The sequence below is a fragment of the Panthera pardus genome, unplaced genomic scaffold (genome assembly GCF_024362965.1).
Source record: "Panthera pardus isolate Hobbes unplaced genomic scaffold, ASM2436296v1 HiC_scaffold_12, whole genome shotgun sequence".
Lineage (NCBI taxonomy): Eukaryota > Metazoa > Chordata > Mammalia > Carnivora > Felidae > Panthera > Panthera pardus.
In genome coordinates, this window is record NW_026526677.1 from 98,071,364 (window position 1) to 98,088,605 (window position 17,242).

At 58.1% G+C, this 17,242-nt stretch overlaps 1 protein-coding gene and 1 long non-coding RNA gene across 5 annotated transcripts in view; one reads left to right on the plus strand and one right to left on the minus strand.

The window, feature by feature from the left end:
* The window catches only part of NECTIN1 (nectin cell adhesion molecule 1), a 92,818-nt gene that overhangs the window by 38,175 nt on the left and 37,401 nt on the right, over nt 1–17,242 (plus strand). For all 4 annotated transcript variants that reach the window (XM_019468877.2, XM_019468874.2, XM_019468878.2 and 1 more), the window contains exons 2-5: nt 7,705–8,055; nt 8,588–8,890; nt 9,305–9,422; nt 10,830–10,981. In XM_019468877.2, coding sequence (XP_019324422.2) covers nt 7,705–8,055; nt 8,588–8,890; nt 9,305–9,422; nt 10,830–10,981 — 924 coding nt within the window. The remainder of the gene's footprint in view (nt 1–7,704; nt 8,056–8,587; nt 8,891–9,304; nt 9,423–10,829; nt 10,982–17,242) is intronic.
* Nucleotides 1–17,242, minus strand: part of LOC109278515 (uncharacterized) — a 291,024-nt gene that overhangs the window by 23,234 nt on the left and 250,548 nt on the right. The window lies entirely within an intron of this gene.

Below are 17,242 nucleotides of genomic sequence, written 5' to 3' on the forward strand. Positions count from 1 at the left end.
TGCTGGCAACACAGAGCCCGCTTGGGATTCTCTCTCTCTCTCTCTCTCTCTCTCTCTCTCTCTCGCTGCCCCTCCCCTGCCCAAGCTGTCTCTCGCAAAAATAAATAAAAACATTAAAATAAAAAAAGTGGCCAACGGGTTAGGGGAAGGCCTGGAGGCAGTTACGTAGGCTTGGCGTCATGCTACAGTGGCCGGGTAAGCGGTGACTGTGGCCTGCACCGGGGCAGGTCTTGGGAAGAAGGAGGGGACAAGGCAGGAGGAGCGAGATGGTGGGTGCTAAGGGGCAAAGGGAAGGGTTTGGGATTTGCTTAGCTGGGCTGCAGTCGTGGCCCGGGAGTGTTGAGAAAATAAGGAAGTGAGACTCTGCTGGAGGTGGGGGGGCAGGGAAGGGGCTGCGCTGGCGGGAGGGGGCTCAGGGGGAGTCTGGATTGGGGCCAGTGGGGATAGAGAACAAAGATGAATTCCCGCTGTGCTCGCGCGGACGCGGAAGAACCCTGTGCGTGTAGCCTGGATTTGCCTGGCATCCCAGTCGATCTGGGAGGCCTTCCTGGAGGAGCTGGGCAGTATACAGAGGTGGAGCAGCCACTTGGTAGAAACAGTCCAGAGTCTGGTCCAGGGAAGGTGCAGAGGTAGGGCAGAGAGAGGGCCAGACAGGTTATGTCCAAAGTATAGTCTGCCGGGGTCATGGGGTCCCAACACTCTCATTTTAAAGAAAGGGACACTGAGGCCAGGGAGGGGAACTGGCCTACCTACCTAAGGCCATCTAGAAAACCGTAACCAAGTAGTGGGGACCAGAGACTTCTCTCCTGATCTCCGATATGTACCCTTCCTCCCCACCGCCTGGCCAGAGGGAGTGTGACAGGTAAAGGGTGAGTGGTACAGAGGGGACCAAAAGGTGGAACCAGAAGGCTAGAGATGGTGAGGGGCAGAGCCAAGAGGTGCTGCTCGGGACTGGCCTTGCCCTGGGCCTTGGGGAGGGGGTAGCCAATGTGAAACTGGCCTGTTGGAGAGATCCAGATGTCCCTGGCCACTTGCTCCTCGGTGGGAAAAGACAAAACGCAGTTCCCTGATTCATCCCTGTCCCCCAACCTGTCCTGCTAGGTTTCAGAGAGACGGGACTTGCCAGAGCAGCCCCCAGCGCCGTCACCACAACCCCGGGGCTTCCCGGCTTTCATGCTGCTGGGGATTGGGCTGGCCCAGCCCGTCTGGAAGATCCTGGGCTCCTTCTCCTGCTTTTCCCAGGCTGCCGCGCCCCCTCCTCTCCCACGCACTGCACTCACCCGCCCAAGGCTCTGGCGCCAGCCCCACAGCCCATCATTAACCAACTCTGTGTCGGGGAGTCGGGGGTTGGGGTGGGGGGGGCATCAGCCAAGAAGAAGAAAACATCGGCAATTTCTGTGACCCCAAATGAAGGGGCAGAGGCGCCTGGGTTTGGACAGTAGCAATTAGCCCTGACTGTGGGATCATGGGATGTTATCACCTCTGCCGGCAAGGTGGATGCAGCGGGGACTCAAGGCCCCAGGACACCTGGAGCCATCCCAGCAGGCATTGCTCCCAGACAGGGTCCCCCAGGGCCCACACCCACCAGGCAGAGCACCTGCGTGCAGGAGGCAGGGGCACTGAGCCCCAGCGAGGGATGGCTAGGGGTGTGGGGACAAGGACCGGGTCAGTTGATGCTTCTGTGCCCTCTGACCTGGGGACACCCTGGACCCCGTCCCGGGCATGGCGGGGGAGTCCGAGGGTAGAGATGCAGCCTGGGCCCTAGGGGGCTCCTGAATAATGAGGAGACATAGATACGGGACAGGACAAGTTCAGAGAACCTCAGTGAGAAGCCTGCTCATGTGGGTCCTTGGGGGCAGAGCGTTTGGGTCTGGGCAACACTGACTGGCCAAACCTTGCCCAGAGGAGGGGGCCCTAGAAAGGGGATTCCCTCCTGATCACACCGTCTCCTTGCCAGCCTCTCCCCCGGGTGGATCAGCCTTGGCATCCGAAAGTGAGGAGCTGGCCAGCCTGGGAGTTGACATTTGGGGAAGTAGCTGCACTGGGAGGAGGGGCCCTGTAGCCTTCAGGTCGCTGTGCTGACTCAGCAGGGTTTCGGCTGGAGGCCCTCCCCTCCCCCTGCCCCCATAGGTGAATCATCCCCACTTACCACTTAGCTGGTTTCTGACCGGATGGTCCTCTTCCTTTCTGCCAGTTCTGGGGTGGTGGGAGGGAGGGGGATCCCTGGGAAGCTCTAGAGATGGACCCCAAAGGATTCTGGTCTCAGAGAGGCCCCCCCGTGAGGTCCCCAGCGCTCCTCCCCCAGGGTGTCCCCGGTTGCCTCCAGGCCAGGTCTGCCACTGCTGACCGCCCAACTGAGGGTACCCCGGCGGGGATGGGGGACACAAAAAGAGGTGGTCTGTGCCAGAAATCCCAGAACCCCTCCCCCCTTGCCTGTGTCCGTCCCCCTCCCCGCCCCCCCCCCCCCCCCCCCCCCGCCACTTTCACCCACATGGGCCCAGTCCCAGCCTGCCTGGCCAGGGAGAGAAGGGTCTGAAGTTTCAAAGGGCGGGAAGAGAAACTGCTTGAGGTGGGTACAGGGAGCAGAGTGCCCCCCCCATTCTGGGCCACACCCCACTGCGTGGGAACCCATGGCCCCAGCCTCAGATTAGCTCCATGGCGGGCAGGGCAGGCGGGCAGGGCCCTGGGGAGCAGGTTTGTCGGCCACAACTGAGGAGCCTTTGTGTTTTGTTGCTGAGCTCGGGCTTTTGCACGTCTGTGACGTCTCGGGGGGCCGGCCCGACGCCTGCCTTGTTGGCTCAGCACTTCTGGGCAGCCACGAAGGCAGCCCGAACCGCCCAACCGGAGCTCCAATGGGGAAACTGAGGCACTGGCACACAGGCCCCAGGGGCCTGAGTCCCAGACCGTGGAGCCCATAGAGTGGTCAGGGAGAATACAGGCAGTGCTTGAGATCAAAAAGAAAAACATTCCTTGATATCCCTAGGATGCAAGAACCTCTCTACTGAGGGCAGAGGTTCCCATGGATCGCTCTACCTTTCACTCCCCACCTCTCTGGCTCCTCCCTCCTCTGTACACAGCCTCCTGGAGGTGCCCCCACCTGGCTTCCACTGCGCTTTACCCCTGGCCCCCAACGCCCCCCCACCACCACCAAGCCCAGTGCAGGGCAGCCCCCGGGCACTGTGGCTACGGTAATGTAACCGGTATTCCTGCCACTTATCAAAGGGAGCAAGAGAGGCTCTGAGCTTTATTCCAGGAGGGACACCGCCCAGAGGGAGGGAGGCCCTGGGGGTTAGGTTGAGAACGGGAGTCCCTTATAAAAAGGCAGGGTGGGAAGCGCACTGGGTTGGATTTGCCCCTCCATGTCCCCAAGCCCCTCGTGGACTCTGGACTCCTCCTTTGTAAAACCATGGATCACGTGTTCTACTGAGGTCCAGTGTGGTACCATTTTAGTGGTCCTGGTTTCCACATCTGGGACAGCCCCTGCCTCTCATGTAAGAGGGGGCCTGTGAGGAAGGAGAGACGATGCCTTGTGTGGACCACCCTAACTGCCCGGGGAACCACAGAAAGTTAGCAGGGTAGTCTCCAGGCCCTAGACCCTGCCAGGGAGCCGCGATGTGGCCAAACAAAACCCGAGGTCTCGCCGGTGCCTTCCCTCTCACACAGGGAGTCGCGATCTGTTGGGAGCCGGGGGACACACAACAAGAAACACGCTAGACGTGCACGCCAGGAAACAGAAAATAAAGGGATACAGATGACGACGAAGGTGGTGGTGAGGAGGAGGAGGATGATGGCAGCCAGCACTTACTGACCGTCCCATTCTGTGCTAAGTGCCGCTCTCTAGCTTCCCGTGTGGTCATTTGATCCTTAGGACCACTGCATGGGATAGGTGCTGTTGTAATCCCCGTTTCACAGACGAGAAATCTCAGTGCAAACTGAGGCACAGAGCGGTTGAGTCGTTTGCCCAACGTTTCTCGGCTCGTAAGTGACAGAGGGAGTCTGCAAAGCCACACCGTCTGGCTCTTCGCAAGCCCATGCAATACTGAGGGGGGGTGAGGGGGGCAGGGGCAGCCCCTCAGAGGGTGGGAGGAGCTCGGGCAGCGAGCTCACCTTCCAGGTCATCTGGGCCTGAGTGGTTGGTGCAGACACTTGGACCAGCCTGCCCTCCTGCTTCTGCCCCTTGGCCCCGGGCCTTCCAGACGAGGCCTATGGTTCTACCTCTTCCTGCACAGAGGAGGGTCCTCCTCCTGGGTTCCTGCCCTGATCCAGCCCTTTCTCTGCCTTTTCAGTGGGGATCCCCACTCTCCCGTTCATTGCCGCACCCAGACCCTGGAGGTCTGCCCCCCTTCTCTGAAAGTTTCCCAACCTGACCAGTCTAAAGAATGAGGGACATTCTCCCCAACCCTGCACCCTCGGTCCAAGACTGGCAGCCCCGGGGAACCTGGGTGGCTCAGCCGGTTGAGCGTCCGACTCTTGATTTCGGCTCAGGTCACGATCTGCCGGTTTGTGAGTTCGAGCCCCTAGTTAGACTCTGAGCTGACAGCGTGGAGATCCTCTCTGTCCCTCTCTGTCTGTCCCTCCCCCATTCGTGCTTGTGCTTACACACGCGTAAGCACTCTCTCTCTCTCTCTCTCTCTCTCTCTCTCTCATTAAAAAAAAAAAAAAAAAAAGACGGGAAGCCCCAAGCCAGAAGCAAGAGCTTTGGGTCCCTTAGCCCGGAGTGGGGTGGAGGGCTAAGGGAGGGTCTTCAGACCTTGCCAGTGGCCCCAGCCCCTCCCACTTCCTCTGGGGTCAGGGAGTGGCCCCAAACCCTATGCTCCAAAAGCTCCCTTGTGCCCACTAGGCTGTGGATGGAGAGGTGAACACCAGAATAAGTCTGCCTGCACCTTAGAGGTCCTCTCCCACTCTGGCCTGCCCACTCTTCACTAGCGCAAAAGGGGCAAGGGCCAGGAGAACCCACTTTGTGTGCAGTGGGTGGACACCCCAGGCACTCTCCTTACTGCTCCCTGTGGGGTTGCTTCTGGGAGAGCCACACTGGAGAGGAGAAAGGGGCCTTAACCCCAAAACAGACATTAGGGTGGGGAAGGCCTCCTTGGCCTGGTGAGGCACCGATGCATGAGACGGGGCCGCTAGGGTGCCCGGGCCCCTGGCAGCGGCCGCCCCGCCCCCACGCCCAGGCCACTATCAGCGATCTTCGCTCCTGGCATTCACAGCTCTGAAGGGTGAGGTCACTGCTGAAGACGCAGCAAATGAATGGCAGTGTGTGTGCCGGCCGCTGAAGCCTGCCTGTCCCCACACCTGCGGGGAGCGGGGGGTGGGGAGGCGGAGGGGGTCGCGGCAGGCTTGGTGGGCTATGTCCGGCTATAGGCCCCCCCATGCCCTGGCACCAATCCCAAGATGGTTCCTGGCGCCCTCACGCCAACCCCCCCCACCACACACACACACACACACACACACACACACAACCTATAGCCCAAGCCCTCCCAACTGGCTTTTCCTGTTTCTGGCTTTGTGTGGTGAAAGTTCCCCAATTATACCCACATTATCTCAGCTGCTGGGCAACCTCCAGCAGGTTGGTGAGTGGAGGCGGGGGGGAGGGGGGGGAGCACCCACTTATCCTCCTGGGAGGGCCTGGGGCTTAGCCGCCTGCCAGCTGGCCAGTCAGCAGGAGTACTGGGCTGTCTGGCCCGCTGACCTCACCATGGGACTCTATCTGGGGTGGGGCCTCAGCGAGGCTGGGCTGCGGTTCAGGGGATCAGACTCAGGCCCAGAAGGGACCACTAAGACTGGGGAGTCCAGCCCGCTCTCTCATAGAGGAGGAAGATAGGGCTTGGGAGGGAGAAGTGACCGGCCAAGGTCTCAGCTCAAAATAGGGCTGAGCAGAACCCAACCCTCCTGCCTCCCTGGTGGGTGCTTCCTCCTGTACTCCCACCAGCCCACGGTGCTCTCTGCCCAAGGACATGTCAGAACCCCACACACCGGCCAGGGGGACAACTGGAGGGGTAGGGGTGGGGGCACTCCCAGGTGGGCCTTGAAGGGCTGCATGGATGTGAATAGGCATAAAGAAGGAGGGAGCACTGGGGAAGCTTTCAGGGCATGACAAGGGGCCAAAGATCTATTTATTCAGCAAATTTTTGAGTATCTGCTGTATGGTACACACAGAGGACACTGCAGTGACCCCGGAGACACAGCCCGTGCCCTCCTTAGGGGAGGGGTGGGGGGGGACAGCTTCCCCTATCATGGGCTTCCAAGCCCTCAGAGGAGTGTGCCCTGCTCTTGTGCCTCCACCATGCAGAGGCTAAGGTGAGCCCCGAGTTTCCACTCCCTTGGGGAGCCACTGAGGCCATCCCCCCGCCTCTAGGTCAGTACAGGACCCGGCATTGATATTATCGATGGTGCTCAATAAACTGAGTGAAGTAAGGATACGACAATATGAAGGGTACAGATGCGTGGCCAATAACAGAGCTCAAGAAAGAGCCTGGGCCAGAGAGACCCGCTGGAGGGTCTCTGCCCTGCGTTCAGGATCAGGGAAAAGCTCAAACAAGCCGTTCTAGCGAAACAAAGCAATCAGTAAGGAGACTGGGGGGAATTTATTCATTCATCCAACGCCACTGATCACTCCCTCCTTCTTGCAAATCTCTATTCCCATGGGTTCCGTTGCAGTCTGCCTGGCCAGACCTATCTACTGAGTACCTACTGTGTGCCAGATGCTGGGCTGGGCGCTGGGGCTGGGGCGACTGGGAAAGACACAGACCCTGTGCTGGCGGAGAAGTCACAGGCGTGAACAACCACATCCGGAGGCAGAAAAGATCTGTGACAGAAGTGGCTGGATTCACACGTGCAGGGAAGATCTGGGAAGCTTCCCAAAGGAGGTGGCCCGAGTGGGAGATCCACAGGGGAAGGAGGGGGGAGAGCCTTCTAGGGCTTTCTAGGGAACTGCACGAGCAAGGGTCTAGGAGTGATAGGAGGAGGGAGAGAGAGAGGAAGGGAACATGGAAACATGGCATGTTCTGAGCAGCGGCCCGGGCCCCGTGAGAGGGACGGAGCCAGCGCACCCCAGGGCACAGGCACTCCGCCTTGAGGGAGAAGACCATGGCGGGGAGCATAATGGTGGCCACCGTGAGCCCGCATGGTCAGCGCCTCCTGCCTCCTGACGCTTTCTCGTTAGTCTCATTTGGTTCTCCCAGCAACCCCGTGAGGTAGAGGACTGGATTCTATGCCCCATTTGCCAGAAGGGAACTGAGGCCCAGGAAGGTGAGGCAGTTGATGGCTCCTAGGGAAAGCAGTGCATTCGACTCCTTATTAAAAATAAGGGTGTAGGTATGTATTTACTGCCCAATGGAGCACTATGGGTAATGCATCGCTAGACAAAAAGGCAGCTATGGAACAATACGTACAGTATCATTCTGATTTCGTCTTAAAAAAAAGATGGTCATGCAGAGAAACCTGGAGATCGAGAAATTAATATAGCGAGAAAAAAATAAAAGAAGGGATTTCCTACAAGACGATCAGTGATCCTTCTGAGTGGTGGGGATCACGGTCTTTTTCAGCATCCTCCAGAGTGCTTTAGTAACAAGCAATTATTTATTCTTATGATCAGAATCAAGAGTAACAAGGGGTAGAAAGAAAAGAGCAGCGCACAGGGAGTCGGGGGCGGGCGGGCGGCTGTGCCTGTCACTGACCAGTCCCGCCGGCTCCTTTGACCAGGCGCCCACGCCCAGGTGGTCCAGGTGAACGACTCCATGTACGGTTTCATCGGCACGGACGTGGTCCTGCACTGCAGCTTCGCCAACCCGCTGCCCGGCGTGAAGATCACCCAGGTCACGTGGCAGAAGGCCACCAACGGCTCCAAGCAGAATGTGGCCATCTACAACCCCGCCATGGGCGTCTCCGTGCTGGCTCCCTACCGTGAGCGCGTAGAATTCCTGCGGCCCTCTTTCACCGACGGCACCATCCGCCTCTCCCGCCTTGAGCTGGAGGACGAGGGCGTCTACATCTGCGAGTTCGCCACCTTCCCTGCTGGCAATCGAGAGAGCCAGCTCAACCTCACTGTAATGGGTAAGCTGGCCTCACCCCCCCCCCCCCCCCTGCTCGTGCAGAGGCCCGTGGCCTGGGGCTTGGCCACCCTCATCGTGTGCCTCGGTGGCCCCAGTCTTCTTGGTTGGCATGCCCCCAAAGCTTCCGGTCCCTTCCGGCCAGGCTGTCCCACAGCTCACTCGGGATTGGATGCAAGGCCTTAGCTGTGCACAGAGCTGAGGGGCACGGTTCGGGTTGGAAGCCCCCACCACAGGGTACTTTGTGGGTGACCAGGAAGCAGGCAGAAGCTTCCGACACCACGGTAAGGAAAAGGGCCACGTGAGCCGCCAGCCTTGAGCACGCCAAGACTCCAGGAAGGCCTCCGCTTGACCAAAGGGGGTGCCAGGTAGGGCAGGAAGGACACAGGTTAGACATGAAGCAGTCCCCATGAGAAGGGCTGGGAGGGGCTTTGGGCACAGCTCAGAGGCAGGGATGGCCAGGGTGACCTCCTGGGCCAGCACACTTTGGATGAAGCCGTAGCACTAGCCCCACGGCTCCCTCTGCTTCCCCGCAGCCAAACCCACCAACTGGGTAGAGGGCACCCAGACGGTGCTTCGAGCCAAGAAGGGGCAGGATGACAAGGTCCTGGTGGCCACCTGCACCTCGGCCAACGGGAAGCCTCCCAGCGTGGTGTCCTGGGAAACGCGCCTGAAGGGCGAGGCGGAGTACCAAGAGATCCGGAACCCCAACGGCACGGTGACCGTCATTAGCCGCTACCGCCTGGTGCCCAGCCGGGAAGCCCACCGGCAGACCCTGGCCTGCATCGTCAACTACCACATGGACCGCTTCCGGGAAAGCCTCACCCTCAACGTGCAGTGTGAGCAGGGCGCAGCGCAGGCGGGTTTCGGGGTGGGGGGTGCTGCCGTCCCCTCCTACCGCCCCACTCTTGCCAGCCCTCCCTCCTCCTTTGCTCTGATCTCTCTTCCTTTGCTTCCTTTGCCCCCTTTCTGCTCCTGCCCACCCCCCAGCCTTCCCCTCCCTTTCTCTTTTCAGGGGTGCATTGTCCTCCCCCCTCTCTCTTCCCCATCTCCTTCCTGTGCCCATCTGTCCTCCTCCTTCCTCCATTCCCTTGCTGCTTCTGTTCCGAGGGTCTTCCCCCCTCTCTCCCCGTCTTCCAGCTCTTTCCATGTCACTGCCCCTTCCACCCCAGCCCCATCTGAGGCTCACTCCCTCGCCCCAAGCCCTGCTCTCCTGACCTCACCCTTCTCAAACATCGTCCCTTGCCCCACAGACGAGCCCGAGGTGACCATCGAGGGGTTTGATGGGAACTGGTACCTGCAGCGGACGGATGTGAAGCTCACGTGCAAAGCCGATGCTAACCCCCCTGCCACCGACTACCACTGGACCACGTAAGTGCTCTGGGGCTGGCTGGTCGCCTTGCAGGGTGCCTAGCTGGTCACAGGGAGGCACCCCACCCCACCTCCAGGAGCGTTACGTGGGGAGAAAGTTAGGGTCTTGGTTCAGGATTCTCAGTGAGAAGGGGAGGGGCTGCGACAGACCCCAGCCACGACAGCATCAGGGTCAGTGGGACAAACCATTCTGCCAGAGGGGGATCCCCTCATCAACCGCCTGCCTTCTTCCCCCTAATAAAGAATCTAGTCGTTCTCCTTTGGTGATTCAGTCTGAGTCACTCCCACCCCAGCCCCCGGTATTTATTTTTATCGAGGTGTCCCCAGGGAAGCTGGCTTTCTGGAGCATCCCAGATCTTTCTTTGTTCCCGTTCCTTCTCTCCAGCACCCCCAGATTCTCAAGGAGGGGGCAGCCGTCACCCCAGAATGCCTGCGTCCGTGGAGCGCTGGCCCCGTACCCCGCCGTGCCATTCTTGGCTTCACAGTCTTTGAGCCTGGCTCTCGAAGGGTCCTGTCTGCCCCTCCAGCCGGCTCTGATGGCCCGAGCCAAGGTTCTTCCCAGAGAAAAGCTGGATGGGACGCATAGAAAGGCGGATGTGGGGAAGCCAGGAAGCGGGTTGACATGGATGGCCAGGAGATGGCTGCCCACATTGTCTACACTCTGTTTCCTGGAAGTAGAAGGCATTGGCCTGCCCTAGCTAGTTCTCACCCTCCACTTTCTGGAGCCAGAAGGGTTATCTGAAGGTACAGGTGACCAGTTTCGGCTCTGTGTACCAGGGAGCTGCTAGGTCCAACAGAATAATAGCTTTGTGACATCGAAAACCAGGAGGAGGCTCCCCTGTGTCTCCCCCAGGAAAATGGCCTATGATATGCCCAGCAAGAAAATGAGAGAGTGTACCGGAGCACGATTCCTCTACATGGGTCACATCTCATCACCTGAGCAGCTTGTTAAGATACAGATCTCCAAGCCGTGGCTCCAGCGGCTCAACCTCAGTAGATCTGGGGTGAGAACCCGAACGTCTATACTATCAACTAGCACCAGGAACCAGGCGTAGTCGGGAGAGCGCCGTGCCAGGAGCCAAAGACCTGGCTAGAGCCCCAGTTCTGTCACTTACTAGCTGTGTTCTTTGACCCTGAACTCAAAGAGCTTCTCATCTGTTCAGTGGGACCAGTCCCTTTCCGGCCTGTCTACATCTCGGTGCTGGGACATGAGCGTGAGATGCCGAATAACGGGAGTCTGCCAAACGCAAGAGATTATTGTTGTGGTTATTGTTGGTACTCCGTCCAAGACAGACCCTGCCTATCAACTCAGCAAGAGGGCTGGGAGTCTTGGAGGCTGGGTGACACCCGGGGAAGCTTCTGGGCTGGAGGGTCATAACCCACTGCCATGTCTCCCCATCCCTGCAGGCTGAATGGCTCTCTCCCCAAGGGCGTGGAGGCCCAGAACAGAACCCTCTTCTTCAGGGGGCCTATCAACTACAGCCTGGCAGGGACCTACGTGTGTGAGGCCACCAACCCCATCGGCACCCGCTCGGGCCAGGTGGAGGTCAACATCACGGGTAGGAAGCTGTCCCCTGTCCTGCCTCTCCCCACCCACTGCTCTGCCTTTGGGCTAGGTCACTGCAGGAAGTTTCTGTCTCCCCTTCCTCTGGTTCTCCCCTGAGCTCTGGCCACTGGCCTTGCTTTGCTTTTCTCTTTCCTCTGTCGAGGCTGTGTGTGAAATAGGGTGACCCCCGATCGGAGAGGGATCAGAGAGAGGCTCCAGCAGAGAGGAAGTAAGTGCTGTTGCGGGTGGGGGAACGGTGGGGGGACAGGTGTTAGAGCCTGCCCAGGTCCTGTGATGCCGGCTTGGTGGGGCTGGGCTTGGAGGTGGAGCTCATTTGCTCCTGCAGTTCAGGAAACCCGCACAGGCAGGCGGGAGGGTGAGGCTGTCCTCAAGCAGGGACACTGGAGGAAACACAAGGAGACAGCCCAGAGCCATGGTGGTTGTGTGCCCTGAATTGCTGTCTTCCCTGCATTTTTCCCTGTGTCGGTGCAGATGAAGAGATTCGGCCGCCTGACCCTCTCAGGGCAAAGGGAGCAAAGAGCTAGGATGTCCTGGGGGAGCCTTCATGTGGGCCATGAAGGGAGCATGGGTTTTAATGTCAGACAGCAGGGACGTGGACAAGCGCTCCTCGGAAAATGGGCATAATTCGAGGTGCCTTGAAAGCTTCTTGTCGGAATGTACGTAATGTGGGCCAAGGACCTAGCGCAGACCAGCCTGTCAATAAATGGCCCCTGCTCTGTGATCATTATCTTCACCCCTGTCATTATCATTATTAATGGGAGGATCAAAACAAGCCAAGAGAGGGGTAAACTTGCCATCACAGCTTCACAGCCAGAAGAGGGAGTGTCCTTAACATTGTGGCTGAGGTAGTTGCAGGAAAAGAAAGTGACAGAAAGAACCACCTGGGACGGGCAGGGGTGTCATGCGGCTGGGGGGATGGACAGGAAGTGACCTCAGGGAGATGTTGGGCCGGGCTCCGGAGTCTGGGAAGTTGGGCAGTGGTTGCTGGACTCCAGGCACAGGACTTGGGCAAGCCCTACAGACGCATCGGCTCCGGGCCCGCGTCCCAGAAGTAGGAGACCTCATGTGTGGGTCCATCCGAGGCACAGCGGCAAAAGGAGCTGTCCAGGGTCTGCACCTACCTGTGCAGTCACACTCGGGGCCGTTCCGTCCCACTCTCACCAGGGGGAGGTGGAGTCGCTTGTCGATTGCTGTTTTCTTCAACTCCCTGCCCGTGGCTCTCACACTGGTCAACTCCCTGCCCGTGAACCAGAAGTAGAAGCGTCCGAGGTGGAGCCTGGGAAAAGCTACGGCAGCCCGTCCTCCAGGCTGGGGTTGGGGGCGGTGGGGAGGGGGAGGGCCAGAAGCACAGACTTCTCCCCTCCTGGAGAGAATTTGGGCAAAGCTCAGTAAGAGGCTCACGGGTGCCCGAGCTCTGGCCGTGGGGCCACGGGACAGACAGGGATGAGGAGTATTCATAAGGGAGCATAACCACGCCACAGGGAGGCATGTCGTACGGGGGCCATGTCAGACTTGGCCTGAGTGTGGTCACTTAGCGGTTCTTCCCGGCTGTGTCGCTTTCACGTCGCACAGAATCTCAGCTTCCCAGTCTGTATGGCAGAGATCATCATACTTATCTCAGGCCAGATGCATACTCCGCTGGCTGGAGACACTGCTGACTGGGAAGTCAGGGGAGGGGGCCAAGAAACGGGAGCAGTGATCTCCCGTGATCCTACCCCTGGCATGAGTGGACCAGCCAGAGGCCCTTCTAGGCTGATGGGGCCAGGTGGCACTACCCAGCTAAGTCGGGGCCTCCCTTCTCCCAAAGCTCGAGAGGAGGCAGGATGACTGTGAATGCACGCTGCTCATCAGGGACTCAATGGCATCCAGGAGCAGGGAGGAAGGGAAGGGGGCACTTCCCAGGCCCAGGCTAAAGGAAAGAGAGGAAAGGGAGGAAGCGAAGCCAGCCGTGGAGGCGGGCCGTCTCCTTGGGGCTGATGGCAGCAGTGGGATGCCCTGCGTGGGATCTGTGGTCAGGCCTAGCTGGCCTGTGGCAGGCGGCCCAAGCTGCCCAGGGCTCCAGCTGGAAGATGCATGCGACATAGCCTCCCGTGCTCCCCGGAGGCACAGAGAGAGACAGGGCTGGTAAGCAAAGTCACACTCAGGTGACTTGCATGAGGACACTCTTGTTGACAGCCCAGTTAGGCAGAAGCCAGGGATGCGTGGTGCCCACTGAATCACTGATGGGCCCGGGAGCCGTTTAGCCGGCCCTCCCGAGGGAGGACCTCTCGGGCCCGCAAGACAGCTCAGCCGGGAAGCCTGAGCCTTTTCACAGCCATGTGTTCTGGCGCTCACAGAAAATCTCCGAGCAGCCGCTGACACCACCGGCCCTTGTCCCACATCAGCCGGTGCCTATCACGTTCTCTGGGGGTCCACTGTGGGGGCACAGCCATGCCCCGTGCTCCAAGCCCCACTGGTCAGGAGGGAATGCATCAGCGAGACGGATAAGTGGAAATTTAATTTTTCATTCTGGCCATCCGTTCGGGTAATAGCTTTGCCCTGGGCGCATCTGGAGAGGAAAATGAAGAGAAGCCGGGGCAGGGGTGGGAGGAGGTGGGCCGCAGGGTGTGTGCCAGAGACACGTGCGTGTGCAGGGCACACGTGTGCGGGGCACTGCACCTGCACAGGCTTCTCAGGGCCCTGGACCCTGGAGAAGATGGCATTTGAGTTGTTCCTACAAGGATGAGTGGGCAGTGATGGAGGGTGGGGGTCCCCAGGCAGGGGAAGCTCGTGGGAGGAGAACGGTGGGAGCACTGGAAGGAGTGGGGCTTTCTCTGTGTCGCCAAAGGGGAGCCTCTCAAGGGTTCTCAGCAGAGAGGCAGGTGGTTTAGACCAACCGTTTGGGAGGGGCTGTACAGTGAGGATGTCCCTAGTGGGAAGCAACAGGCCTCGGCTGTGGTCATGAGGACGAAGAGACAGACTCCCCAGAATTGGCGTGGACGTGTCCATGGGGCCCGGGGCCCTCACACAGGCCCATTTTTGAGATCTGAGTACTGAGAGCAATTTCATGGGGTTAGCCCAACAGTCACAAAACAACCCAGTGAGCTTCCTTCCCTTCTCCCTCCAGGGGTAATGTGAAAGGTGGGGAGGGGCGCTCAGGGTACGGCCTTGACCAGATGAAAGAGGCCAAATGGGGCAGCATCTATCCCTGGGACGGGGACTATTGGGAGAAGAGTATCCAGGCCGCTCTAGGAGCAGAGCAGGGAGGCCACTGTGGTGCAAGCGTCTGGCCCAGTTCCCATTTCCAGGGAAGCCCCAGGTTCATCCACTGGGGACAACCACTTGAAGGTGAAGGTAACAGGGCTCCTCCCTCTTAGACCGGGTGTTCCTGTGACCGTGTGTTGGTGGGGCTTCGGGGTCCTTTTGGGACGGAGGGCGCATGCCTCTGAGCGTGTAAATGCAAGCAGACGAGTGCCTATGTGCAGGCCGAGCGGGCACACGGGAACCCTGGCTGTGCCATGGGCAAACGTGCCTTTCTGCGGGCGGGCAGATGGCAGGGTGTGTCGGGGAGCCCCCGAACAGACAGCTGTGTCTGCGCGCCTGGGAGGATTCGGTCCTGCTCCAGCATGACGAGGCCCTGCCCCGTGGCCTACACAGCTGCTGCAGCTGTCTGACCCTGGGCCTTCCCACTCTCCCTGCGGCCCCTGCACTGCACACTGGGAGCTGTAGTTCCAGCAGCTTCCCGGCCTCATCCCGTGATGCTAGAGCATTTCCCGCCTGCCTGAGGAAGCACCAGGCGTTGGTTCTAGAAGCAAGCCCAAACATCCTCTTTGATGCTAAAACTCCTCCAGATCCCAGAACCAGACTATAAACCCTAACCTGCCCTCCACCTCAGATCCATCCAAAGCCCCTGTACCAGCCCACCCGTCCCAGTCAGGAAACCTTGGCCCCAAAGGAATGCAGAGCTCCCACTGCCCCCAGGGTCCCGGCCAGCCTGCCATCCCAGAATGGAGGCTGCAGTCCTTCAGGAAAGGGGGCTGAGCTGCCCGCTGTGTAAGACGATGTAAGGGAGGCCCGTGAGACCCCACCACCCAGCTCTTCTCTCCCCGGCCAGCAGAGGCCCTTGAGGCTCTGCTTCTGGTGCCCCAGGAACTACTAGCTGACCGTGACAGCTGGAAGGACGGAGGGGGCGGGCGGGTGCTTCATTCCACACCAAGCAGCCGCCTCTCCTTCCAGATGAATGAGGTCCCCATATGGCATCTTCACACGGAAGTCTGCAATGCTGGACAGTCATCTCAGCCACTTGTCTACCTCTAGGCAGACCTGGCCCGAAAGCAGATAACCAGGGTTCCCTTTGGTCCCAAAAGAACCCCAGGGAAGAGTAAACTCCCTTAGGACTTGGGGAAGAAAAGTGAAACAGAAGGACCTAGAGGGGGACCCAGAGGCTCAGCTCTAAGACAAGCTTTGCCTTGACACAATTCATTCAACAAATGTTCTTGAACTCCGGCCACATGCCAGGCAGTGGCCTGTCCCTGTCCCTCTGGAGTCTATGTTTTAGCACAGAAGGAGGACAGCAAACAGATAGAATACATTTGAAAAATTACGTAGTCATTTTGAAGGTGACTTGGAGAAAAGAGCAAGGTCAAGGGGTCCCAAGTACAGGGGTGGGGTTTGTGAGCTGTGGTTTTAAACAGGGCAGTCAGGGGAGGCGTTGGTGAGAAGGTGATGTCAATGGGAAGTTTGATCCAGGCCCTGAAGGAGGTGAAGGAGTAACCTGAGACATGGGAGCAGAGTCTTCCGGGGTGGAGAGCAGCCAGTGCGAAGGCCCTGAGGACGTTTGGAGCAGAGTGAGCCAGGAGGAAAGCAAGAGATGGAATCAGAGGTGGAGAGCAGAGGCACAGGTCGTATAGAGCATTTGAAGCTCTTCAGACTTAACGGGATCTCTGTGGCTCCTGTGTTCAAGACCATCTATAGAGGAAAAAGGTAGAATCGGGGAAGCCGGTTAGGCAATTACTACAATAATCCAGGTGACCGATGATGGTAGCATGGATTAGAGAGGTGGTGGTGGTGGGAAATGGTCAGATTCTAGATTTACTTTAAATTCACACTTATTCACTAATTTGGGACACAAGCCACTCCCATGAAACGGGTAGTAAACTACCATACTGTGATTAGTGGGGTCCAAAAAATTCAATCTATTCAAATAAAACATAGGAGAGCTTTATTTTCATTGGGTCTCTGCTGGTGCAAAAAGCATAAGAATAAATATAATGGAACTTCTACTGCACACAACTGTAACACATTGAATGGAAGCAGTCCCAAATTATCATGAGACCGCCATTTCCCCAGCTCTTCTCCTCGCTCCTTCGGGGGAGAACTTTAGCCATTTGAAAACTGGCGGAAGGACCAGAGCCAGTTGTGGTGGATCCTGATTTGCATTTACTACAGGGTGTTTCATCAGAGGCTTTACCATCATATATCAGTATATGACAAATGGAATGGAATTGGGTATTGTTTCTACTAGAATGAGATGTGTAGACCATTAATACCTAAAAGTTCAAAAGAGAACAGGGAAGTGTGAACTGGAGAAGGCCAGGCTGCACAAAGACAGGACTGAAGAACGGAAATGGGCACGAGGGGATGAGGAAGGGCATTCCTGGCAGAGTGAACAGCATGAGCAAAGGCTTGAAGGGAAGAGTCAACTTGGATTCAGCAAGGATGGTGAGTTAGCCAAGGCCAAGATCGAGTGGCATGATGAAAGCTCTGAAGCCCAGACTGGCGTGGTCCAGCAGGCAGTGGGGAGGGACGTTATTGCTAGTCTTTGAGAAAGGGAGTGGCAGTGTGTACACAATGGAAATTAACCTGGTGACTGTGGATGGTGACTGAAAGAGAACAGAGACCAAATGAAGGTGGGAGATTCAGGAATCTACAGTAAAACCTGGCATGAAGTGGTAAGAAATTGAATAGGAGAAGCCAACAAGATTTGATGGAAAGACTTGAAAGGAAATGTAGTTCCCTCCATTTGGATACCTTTCTTATTCTCTGGGCCTCTCCAAGTCCTTGCCATCCTTCAAGGCTTGGCTTAAGTCTTTCTGAGAAACATTTTCTAACTCCAGGCCACAGTGCCCTCTTTCCCCTGCATTCCTGAGGCACTTCTCTGCCACTGTCCTTGATTGTCTGCGGGCGGTTTTATCCCTAAGGGTGTCATTTGGTTCCCCAGATAGGCTGTGAGTTTTTTGTATCCTGTGACTAGCAAATTGATTGGATAGGTGGG